Source organism: Cetorhinus maximus, chromosome 3 (genome assembly GCF_964194155.1).
Source record: "Cetorhinus maximus chromosome 3, sCetMax3.hap1.1, whole genome shotgun sequence".
Lineage (NCBI taxonomy): Eukaryota > Metazoa > Chordata > Chondrichthyes > Lamniformes > Cetorhinidae > Cetorhinus > Cetorhinus maximus.
The window spans coordinates 114,926,984-114,938,385 of record NC_135881.1 but is presented as its reverse complement, the minus strand read 5'-3'; the positions used below and the strand labels follow the sequence as shown (position 1 = coordinate 114,938,385).

Sequence of the window (11,402 nt, the reverse complement as noted above, 5' to 3'; positions counted from 1 at the left end):
TCTTAAGGAGTGTCTCAAAGGAGGAAAGTGAGGTAGGGTGGCGGAGAAGTGTTAAGAGGTATTCCAGAGTTTAGGGCCTTGGTAACTGAAAGCATGGCCACCAATGGTAGAGCAATTAAAATTGGTGATATATAAAAGGCCAGAATTAAAGGAGTGCAGACACCTCAGAGGGTTGTGGGGCTAGAGGAGATTACAGAGTGAGGATGGGGTGAGGTGAAGGAAGGATTTGAAAACAAGGATAAGAATTTTAAAACCAAGACATTTTTGTTTGACTAGGAGCCAATGTAGGTCAGCAATCAAAGGGGTGATTGTGGAACGAGACTTGCTGCAAGTTAAGACATGGGTAGCAGAATTTTGGATGACCTCAAGTTAACAATGTGGGAGACCAGTCAGAAGTGCATTGGAGTAGTCAAGTCTCGAAATAATGAAGGCGCAAATGAGGGTTTCAGCAGCAGATGAGCAGAGACAGGGGCAAAATTGGGCGATGCTACAGAGGTGGAAATTAGTGATGGCGCAAATATGAGTTCAGCAACTCATCTCGGAATCAAATGTAACATCTGTGAACAAACTGGCTTAATCTCAGACTGTTGCCAGGGAGAGGGGAGTCAGTAGCTAGGGAATAGAGTTTTGAGGGCAACCAAAACTAACAGCCTCAGTCTTCCCAATATTTAATTGGAAGAAATTTCTGATCATCCGGTAGTGGATGCCAGAAAAGCAGTGTGATAATTTAGCAACAATGGAAGAGTCAAGAGAGGTGGTGGAGATGAATGCTGTCAGCATACAGTGAAAACTATGCAAGACATGAAGCAATGAGATAAAGCAAATATTGTGGTGATTTTAGAACTGTTCTAAACTGCTTTTATTGGGTGGAGGTAAGATTCACTTGGTAGTATTATGAAATATCTGATATTGCACAATTTCAACTATGTGACAGACTGACAGAAGCCTCATTGTGTGAAACTGAAAATATGTAAACAATATTATGTAAAAATAATTTTAATAACTAGTTTGATACAATTTGTAAATTTAATTTGGATTGATATTAGAGCCATTATCACAGATGTAATTAAAGATAAATGGGTTACAATCAAAAGAATGATTGCTGATTAAAATTAGCAGTAATGCACTGTGTGGATTTACAAGTCATGTACATTTAATGCATAACTTTGGAAATTCACCATATGTCATATATGACAGGAGGGTTCTGTTTCTTTAAGGGGCGTTACAAAGGAAATATTTCACCATGTGAAACACGAGATGTGTGAAATTTGAAACTGACATAATTTGCATATACCACACTTCTATGTGTGTGATCTGGCCTGCTATTGGTTACCAGAATATGTGTGTATGTTTTCATTCTCAAGCTACACTGTTTCCACTTGAATGAATGCCAAGGAGCTTTATAAAAAGGGAAGCACAGAAAATCCTCGTTAAAATCTGCAGTGTTACACAACCTGGTCTTCATTCTGAGAGTTCTGGAGCCATGATCTCACAGTCGCTTGATTGCACTTTCTTTGTGATAGCATGCATCTTTTTCAAATGCTGCTTTGCTTTTGACAAGGGTGTTGGACAAACTAAAAATGATGCTACAGAAATATTTTTCAATCACAAGGTGCTACAAGATGATAATCTGAGTAATTTAACATTAAATCAGGCAAGGAACGGAGGACGGCAACCTAACCCTTCAGATTTGAATCTTAATGGTATGTTTTATATGCTTTAAAGAATATTCTCTTTGCTTTCAAAGTTTTTCTGTTATAGGCATGTCCAACTAATAGAATGACATTGTTAGACTCATAAATTACAGGATTTTATTTTTCCATAAATTAGGTTTATCTTTACACACAAAAGTACAAAGTTGCATGTTTCTATCACGTGGTTTATTAATATAAACATATAGTATAAGAAACATCTTCATACATTTAAGCTAATTTAATATAGTAAAAGTTTATGATTCATTAAATAATGTATGTAAAAAGGAAGGGTTTAAAAAGAAAAAAATAATTGAACGAGAACTAAGAATAGAGGTACCAATGCTTTGCATGAAAATGTAATCACAGTTTCTGCAATGTACAATTTCCAGGAAATTCCACTGACATCAAAATTTTAAAATCTTTCTATAACTCCAAAATACCTAACTATTATAGTTATTCTTCTTGATGTTTTTCAAACATAAACCAGCTTTTGGGCAGGTTTGTGAGAAGCAAACATGCAATCTGATCAATGTACAAAGATTTCAAGAAGCATTTCAACGTTCAGCTAGTTTTTAGTTACAGTTACTAGGATTACATGTGCTATCATGTTGGCTAAACTTGAAATCAACCTATCTCTGCATTGCCTTCAAAGGAACTGCCAGCATATATATGGGACTGCTTCTGCCAGAGATGTCGGCAGAATTTCAGTGAATTTATTCCAAATTGAACATGGTGTTCAAATTTAGATTGATGCATCGATATAAGCCAAATCAAAAGGAGCAATTGCTGTGATTTATTTTCATAGCTACTAAATTTGATTAATTTTCCAACGATATGTATTTATATTAGGGTAGGCCACATTCAAATTAAGTAATTACTTAAAGACAAATTGCTAAGCCATGCAAAACATGTTGGACAATAGAAAAGCAGAACATGAATAAATATACTTATTGTTAAAGTATTTTCTTTTGTGCCTTTAATGACTTTCAAAGTGGAAAGAGCTTGGAAAATAACAAGCAAAATAAATAGAGTCCAACCAATGCTTGACATTCACCCCACATTGCAAAAATCAGTTAAAAGTTTCATGGTTACAGCTATTTGGTTACAAGCCAGTCTTGGATATTAGAAGCAATATATGAAAAATATGTCTTTGTACTTCAATAGAGAGCTCAAATATATAGTGGAACAGATTTTTTAAAGCATTTCCCCATTCATAGATGTGAGAAAGTTAAATGTTTGCTCTATATTTGATAATTAGGAAAACTGTTTTGAGTTTTAAAACAACACCATTCCCAAAAGAAAATTACCGTTCAAGGAACATGATGAAAATTCTCAAGCAACTGAGAATTTTATGCTTAAGATTTATGGTGGCTCTTACTATTGAATCTTCTTCTGGGGTTTATACTGAAAGTGAATTCTATGTAAAATATAACTTGTTCTCTTTGAAATGTAGATCGATCTCAAGTTGGCTGTCGTGAGCTGAGATCAACCAAATACATTTCTGATGGTCTGTGTACAAGTATTAATCCAGTGAAGGAGTTAGTGTGTGCTGGGGAGTGCTTACCTGTGCCAGTACTTCCCAACTGGATTGGAGGTTATGGCAGGAAATACTGGAGCAGGAGGAACAAGCAGGAGTGGCGCTGTGTGACTGACAAGACTCGGACTGAGAGGATTCAGCTCCAATGCCAGAATGGTGGGACACGAACCTACAAAATCACTGTAGTTACTTCATGCAAATGCAAGAGATACACACGGCAGCATAATGAATCAAGCAAAACCAACATTGAAGAGGCATTGCCAGCAAGCAAGAGAAGATCCAGAGGCAAAAAAAGATCCCGTAAGATTCATCGAGAGGATACCAAGCATAAAGTAAATTGGCATGAATCGGAAGATAAACAGTGATTATCTTTTGTCACCATATGAACTGTATTTTGCAAAGTGGACTTCCTTTGTTGGTGTTCTGCATTTATTAAAACAAGCTTATTCCATATGAGTTAGGTATGATTAATTAAAGAAGGAATAGTGCTATGGTCCAGCAGATAAGTATTACCCATCAGGACTCCTGAGTAAAAACATGTATGCCCAGAACCCTGGATACATTAATGTTTTCAATAGCTTTCTTTGCTGTGCACCTTTCACTTAGAAATGACTTCAGAAAAAGACAGTCGCACCACTTTTGGATGCCTAATAGAACAAAAGTTTAATAAATGGATGTAGAATAATTAAGTTATTCAACAATGATTAAAATTAATTCAGATTACAGTTCCCACTGTTTGGATAAATCAAGCTTGGAATTATTTTGGTTCCAATTATTCTGGTGAATTGTATATTTCATCAGATTAATTGGTAACAGTTTATGTATATAGATATTTTTGGGCAAAATTCTAATCTGCCTGGGACCACACATATGATATTAAATATGTTATTTTCAAATCTTTTGTGCATTTATAATTGTACATCACTGGATTTATCTTTAATGCAGAACAAGAGGTAATACAAGGGTACGAAGTAAATACATCTGGTCAATGATGAAAGTTCAACTTATTAAACCTACACCCTCCCAGTAGAAAGTTGTGCCCATTTCTGTTCTCCATATGGTAATAAGGTTCATTAACATGAAAACTATCAAACCCTCAACTTTTAAGGCAACAAGACCCAAATGTTTATTTAATGGATGAGAACTATATAAACTGATTCTCTTATTAAATCTGATGGAGGAGGCGTATATTTCAGCAGTTAAAAGAGCATTTGTTATCTATTTATTTTTTCAATGTAGTTATTTAATAAGCAGTTACCTTTGGCACTAGAGAATTATTCAGCATAAGTTGTTATGGTTTTATCATGTATCTAAAAATATTTTCAAGCTTTGTATTGGAGATCAGAATATAAATGTAGATAATGTAGTATACACTTTGAACAGCTAATAGCATTCTGGCTATTCAAATTTTCCAGCTTTATTTTAGGCTTTTTTGCTGCAGGGCTTGAAGAGTATGCTCTAAAATTAGCTTTACTTAATCAATAAATGAAATGCAAAGGTGTTTATCTTCTATAGAAATCCACTACTCTGGTTTAAACAATTTTTTTGTCTTTTAATGTCTTCCACTGATGTAATGTACTTCCTCACAAGAATAAAATTATGGGAAATAAATCAATAAAGTCACAGCTTCTCTATCTATTTCATCCATACATTCATCTGTTCTAATTATATGTACTAGCAAGCCCTAGCCCTGCAGCCATTGAAAAGCCAGCCACATATGGCTGATCTGGTAGGTAGACATGTGCTGTGAGTCCCCCTAAAAGTGATGTGGTGCTGTCTGTGAAGCCTGGCACTGATGACTGTGAGTGCTGACCGAAGCAAGGTAGGCAAACAAACCTTGAAATCCCAAGCGAAGTGCAGCCCTCTAAGTGCACATCGCTTATGTGCTGTTGTGAAACATGTTGGTGTGTTTTCCCACCGGCGTGGGTGGACGATCCTGCGAGGGTGGATGAGTCCAGCGGGCAGGCCTAATAATAATATGCTGATGTATTACAATGATGTATTCCCGACGTCTGATGGCGGGGAACTCAGCCTGCCATGGGTGAGCTGAGCAGATGATCGTGAACTGGCTTCATGCCATCATGAAACTGATCACACCATATTGTCTGCTCATGCCACTGAACATGCCCCACACCAGTGGGCAGGGAAAATCCCAGCCACTAACTCCTGTTTGTCTCCATAGATGCCAACTGACCTGATGAGAATTTTCAGCATTTTCTGTTTTTATTCTGATTCAGGCTCTCTTCCACTGAGTCCCTTTAACCCAGGAGGAAAGGTATGGTGTGGAATTTACTCTGAGCTACCTGTGGTAACACTTAGATTGAATATGTAGTCTGGATCAGTGCATCTCTTACCACTAATGAAGGATGTACATCTGCCCAGAGGTTTCACCATCGCCATAGATAGATCCTTGTTTGCCTTCACCATTTCTTACCTCTTTTCTTATCCCACTCTTAATAAGAGGATGCTCAAATATCTGGCTTCACATGTCAATATTTACATGGTGCTCATAAAGAAAAACAGTGCATAGTCACAGGAAGAAGGCACTCCAGTGATGCACTCTGTGCTCTGTCCCACACAGTGGCCTCTGCGCTTAGCCAGTGATACGTGGGTTCTCCCCTTGTGGCCTCGGAGGAGGTGGAGGCAAACTGCTTATTTGCCTCTGCCTGCGATGAAATGCATGTGGTGGTTTACCTCATCTTGGACGTGCCCCTAGAGGAACCTCCAGAGGCTGTTGCACTTGCATCATTGCAGGGGTAACTTCCATTACTGGGCCCTGCTTCACAGATGCTCCTGTTGTCAGAAGGGCCAAGCAGGTTGAAGATGATGATGGCGCCCCATAATGGATGGTACTGCCATCCTGTTCATAACTGCTTCAGCTCTTGGATGGTGCTTGAATGGCTGGAGGGGAGCACCAGATAGGGTGCAACTGGCATTCCTTCCAAACATCTTTGTGCCATCAACACCACTGGGCCAAGGCGACAGTATGTGGCATGCATCCTGTGAATATCAGTGCACAGTTCCTGCATGCACCCTGAGTGCTGTCACATATGATTCTCTATGATGTTCACACTCTCAATGGAGGGGCTGATAAGCTCAAAGACCTGAGCCTTGATGGCACACATGCGCTTGATGGATTCTTCCATTTTCAGCCTATGACCAAGCACTGCCTCAGGGATCTCCAAATGTAGGTGCACTGGTCTAAGTACAGACCCCTTTCCTGCAACTCTTGAAGCCCTGCATCTGTGTCCAGCAGAGCAGGGCTATGTCTGTCCTCCATCCTCCAAGGAGCTTACAGTTGCTCTGCTTCTGGTATATCCTCCTGCACATTAATGCCATGCTCGTCATCCAGTGCTACCCTATTGAAACGGATGGATGGACCCACTGAGGTGACTGTATCTAAGCTGGTGGTGCATGTGCTTGGAAGATATGATGGTGCTTCTTCTGGGCTCTGATGTGGATGCACATGCTCCGATAATGATGAAGGAATTGGTCTCATTGTCTTGACCTCTTACACATGTCAGAGGCATAAAACGAGATCTGGGGAACTAGCCTTGGAGGGCAGAAACCTCTGCATGCACTGAGATTTCATAATGTAACTCAGTCTACGGAATGCTGTCAGATGACCCTTAGTGAATGCATTGCGCACTTTAATCACCATCTCCACGACGGTTGCCCATTTCACTTTGCCTGACTTCCTCATGATCAGTGACCCTGGCGATGTCCATGGCTTCCTCCTCCTTGGCAGTGATGACAGGAAGGTAAGGAACCTCTCCTCGTGTCTGGACCCTCTCCTGGGAAATATGAGCTCGTGCAAGGACAAGAAAGAGTGTGCTAAGGCGCTCCTGGCCTCGATGGCCAAAGCCAGCTGCTCCTATTCAATAGAGGCTGCATGATTCAGTGCTGGATGGTCCTCAGTAGCATGGCTTTGAGCTGCGAAGTCAGTAAGGGTTCTCTTATTCATTTATCATTCTTATTCGAGTCTCGTGCTGATATTTTCTAAAGCGCCATGCTTACAAATGAAGGATGATTCACAATTATGCATCAAAGTGGCTTAATTGTCCACATATTGGATAATATTGTAGGAATTAGTTTGGAACTTGTGTGCAAGGATGGAAGTTTTTAATATAATTTGCGCACAGGATATTAGACATAGTTCTCCTGAATTCATGAATGTCAATTTATTACTTTTTAATTTTAATGCCTTAAAGCATTGTTTTTAAAGACAAAAGTCAGGTTTTTTTTGCTACTCGTAGGACAGAATTTTTCTGTCGGTGTGCAGGGGCAGGATCCACACGTCAGCACGTAAAATGACGTGCGGTGATGTTGGGCACACATCCCAACGTCATCACGCGCCATCATGATATTTCGGTGGGCAGGTGTGCGACGATGTCCGTTGCGTGCCCGCCATTAATTAACGGGCCACTTAAAGCCCTTGAGGCTCCAATTGACCTGGATTTTAAGACGACGAGCTGAAGATCGCACGGGCGCAACAGGCAGGCAGGTTTTAGAAATTTGTATGAAGCTCATCCACGGGCGTGTGAAGAGGGCTCAGTGAATCCAGACATTTAAAAGTTACTGCTCAGAAGTTAGTGAAACTTGCCTGTGTGAGGTGGGAAGGTTGCAAACGCATAGCAGCTGCTTGGACTGGACTCATAACCTTCAGGTCAGCACTTTTCAGTGAGGGTTTGTTTTGGGGCCTGTAGGTTTCAGGAAGCCTCCCTGAGCCTGGGAATGGGAGGTGATCTCTCCACTGGAGGCACCTCATCTGAGGAGGAAGGGAGGGCTAGAAGGAGGAGCAGGCCAGGAGTGCACATTCAGCCTGCAGGGGAGCTATCTTTGGGAGGACAGGCACAGGCACAGGGGTGCAGGGCCAAGAGGTAGTCCAAGGCGCAAGGGGCCATAGAAGATGCCACTATCCTGCTGCCAGGGTATACAGAAGGTGAAGCACCTACCTCAATATGTCTGAGGTGCAGTGCCGAAGGAGGCTCCATCTGTCAAGGGAGACAGTCAACTATATCTGTCAGATGATCGGTCCAGAAATCTCAGCTAACTGTGTGGGTGGACGCCCCATGCCCGTGGCTCTAAAGGTCGGAGCTGCCCTCAACTTCTATGCCTCCGGCTCTTTCCAGGGGTTGGTAGGTGATCTTTGCGGAGTCTCCCAATCAGCTGTCCACACTTGTGTCAAGATCACAAACACTCTGTTCAGGCGTGAATTGACCTTCATTCACTGCCACTGGGGTGAGGCCAACCAGACAGAGCGAGCCAGAGGCTTTGTGACAATTGCTGGCTTCCCCCGCGTCCAGGGTGCAATAGACTGTACACATGTGGCCATCAAGGCACCAGCAGGTGAACCCGATGCCTTCGTCAACAGGAAGGGCTTCCACTCCATGAACTTGCAGATAGTGTGTGATCACTGAATGCTGATTCTGCAAGTCTGTGCAAGGTACCCAGGCAGCTCCTACGACGCCTACATCCTCAGACACTTGCAAGTTCCAGGGCTCTTCAGTGCTAAAGCCCGGCTGGATGGATGGCTGCTGGGTGACAAGGGCTATCCCCTCAGAAGGTGGCTCATGACGCCTCTCCGCCATCCAAGAACAGAAGCTGAGCAGCGCTACAATAGGAGCCGCGCCTCCACAAGGGCTGTGGTGGAGAGAGCTGTCGGTCTTCTCAGAAGACTGGACTGTTCCGGGGGTGCACTCCAGTACCCCCCCAGATCAAGTGTCATTGATATTGGTTGCATGCTGCTGTGCTCTCCACAATCTTGCGCTGCAAAGGGGGGATGCTGTGGACGAAGAAGATGTAGACGGAGTGGCTGAGGCTGAACATGATGAGTCCAGCAGTCAGTCCGAGGATGAGAACGCACAGAGAAATGATGAGGGGGCACACGCTGTCCTGGCCATACTCCAAGGAGGCAGGGACACCCGGGGTGCTCGAATCCAAGGAACCTTTAGCTAGTACGGCACATATGGATCTCCAACACAAGCCTGGACTGTAGCTTCCATCCTGGAGACTGTAGTGCAAAATCTGTCTGAATAGGAGCATTGACAATGGGCCCAGTCACTAAATGTAAATGACACACAAATCACTCATCAAATCTCAGGAATCTATGCACCTGCCTGAGAAAGGGGGCACCCCCAGCCATTTTAGACAACATAAATTTAATGCCGTAACAAAAGTCTCTTGACATAACAGAAATAAAATGGTGTTGCACTTCACAGACAATCAGAAGGAACTCATAGGGGGGACAACAAAAAACCATCAGTCATGAACCCAGGGTCTCCCTAAGGTGCCTTCATTTTATGTTTGCAGGTGCTACGTCTTTGTGGTGCCCCCTCGCTGGCACTAGCATCTGAAACAGCCTGCTCACTCTGATGTCCTGTTAGCCTCGATGACCTTGGCAGACTTCCTCTGGTCCGTCAAGCCTGTGCTGGCCCCACCTGGGAGGGAGCTGCCAGCTCCACAGCTGGCATCTCCCCAGTCGTCTCAGCCTCATTGGGTGCCGCGATCACTGGCGGAGGGGCAGAGGAGCTGCCGCTCTCATCCGAAGCGCCCTGAGAGGCGCCAGCAGAGATGACAGGCAGCGGCTCCGCCGACATGAGGTCCATTCGGCCCTCCCTGCTCACCTTAGATGGATGGGCACCAAGGTGGGATACCTGGTGCCCAAACCACCACCCACACAGGCACTGACCACATGAGGTCAATGTCCCTGTGAGGGATTGCAGGCCCGAGGAACCCCTGATCCTGTCCCTGGAGCTGCCTCTCCATGAGAGTCGCCACTCTCTCCATGGAGGAAGCTTGGCGCTCAGTCATGAGGCTCAATGCATTGGCTACGGTCCACGTAGACTCCTCCACCACTGACACCAAACCAAGCAGAGCCTCACGTATCTCCACCAGATGGTCCTGCGCACCTGGCCACATCTCATCAGTTTGCTGCATTGCCGACGACTCCAGAGGCTCATCATCAGCCACGGACTGAGCATGTGCCTGGGACCCTGAAGTCCTCCGACTGCTGGCGCCATCAGCACTCTCTGTCTCCGCCAGCTCCTCCAGCGACTGTGAAGTGACCTGGGACACTCGCCGAAGATATGATGCTCACCGAGGTGCCAGTATCTGTGCTGGTGCCTGCCTGGCATAGACGGTGTGATGCTTCTGATCGTGCAACTTCATGCCTCTCAGGTGTCAGAGGGGCTCCCTGCTGCTCCGGCTCCAGGCCCTGCGCTGCTGATGCTGAAAGGAAGGGTAAGGACATTCAATCAAATAGCCTGCGGACAATGTCAACGTACATGCCTGTCCCCCGGATCATCATGCACTCATCATTCCACAAGCAGTGGGCAAGCCATGTTGGTAACGTCACTCACTCAACAATCAGCAATGGCATGGATGTTGGGAGGCTACTGGTGACGTGAGTGCTGGCTACACATACCTGCCTGTGGAGCCCCAGCCTCTCCGGCTCCAATGGACTTGGGCACGTGGTGCCTGTCCAGATCGAGGGCCTCCTGCTCAAAAGGGTTAAGCAGCAAAATCTGGCCTGGCCCACTGCCAGTCCTCACCCACTCGGCATTGTTATGAGAATTCTTCTCCTGGAAAAGAAAAAATAGCATCGATAAGTGATACTTAAGTGGTACCGTCAATCTCCTTGCGGCCAGCCCACCCCAAGCCCAGTTGCCCATTGCAGGGGTGCAGTGTCATCCTTCCCCCAGTGCTGGCCAGCGCTCACACAAATATGCTAGGTGTGTCCTTCCCCCCGACCCCCACCTGCCCTTGGCCACACTCTGCCTTCATCACAGTTGGGAGCACACAGTTGTATCTGCCATTGCAAGGAGGCACAATGACGTGGAGCGTAGTGGGCAACAGATCTATTTGTGCCACGCCACCTTGAACATACCCTCACACCATGTCTTCACCCTAACTTCGACAAGTCCTGGAGTTCGAGCAATGCGCCTGGGTGTGGATCCTCCAGGTTGCCCCCACCACAGTCATGTGGGTCTCAGTCCAGCACATACTGCGGGTGCAGAACCCATCTCATCACCACCCTCTCAGGCTGACGAACGCCTAGGGAATATCTGGTGGCTCACCCAGCTAAGGACACATACCATCAACGACTCATCACACTCAGGCCACTCAGACATGGGTGGGGCATCAGTGGGGGAGAAGCTTACATGATGGGT

General features: G+C 44.6%; 1 protein-coding gene across 1 annotated transcript; it reads left to right on the top strand.

The window, feature by feature from the left end:
• The first annotated feature begins 1,448 nt into the window (after positions 1 to 1,448).
• sostdc1a (sclerostin domain containing 1a) lies at positions 1,449 to 4,842 on the top strand. The gene is made up of 2 exons (XM_078538837.1): positions 1,449 to 1,703; positions 3,148 to 4,842. Exons 1-2 carry the CDS (start codon positions 1,484 to 1,486, stop codon positions 3,594 to 3,596), a joined length of 669 nt encoding a protein of 222 aa, XP_078394963.1. The 5' UTR covers positions 1,449 to 1,483; the 3' UTR covers positions 3,597 to 4,842.
• The last annotated feature ends 6,560 nt before the right edge of the window (positions 4,843 to 11,402 follow it).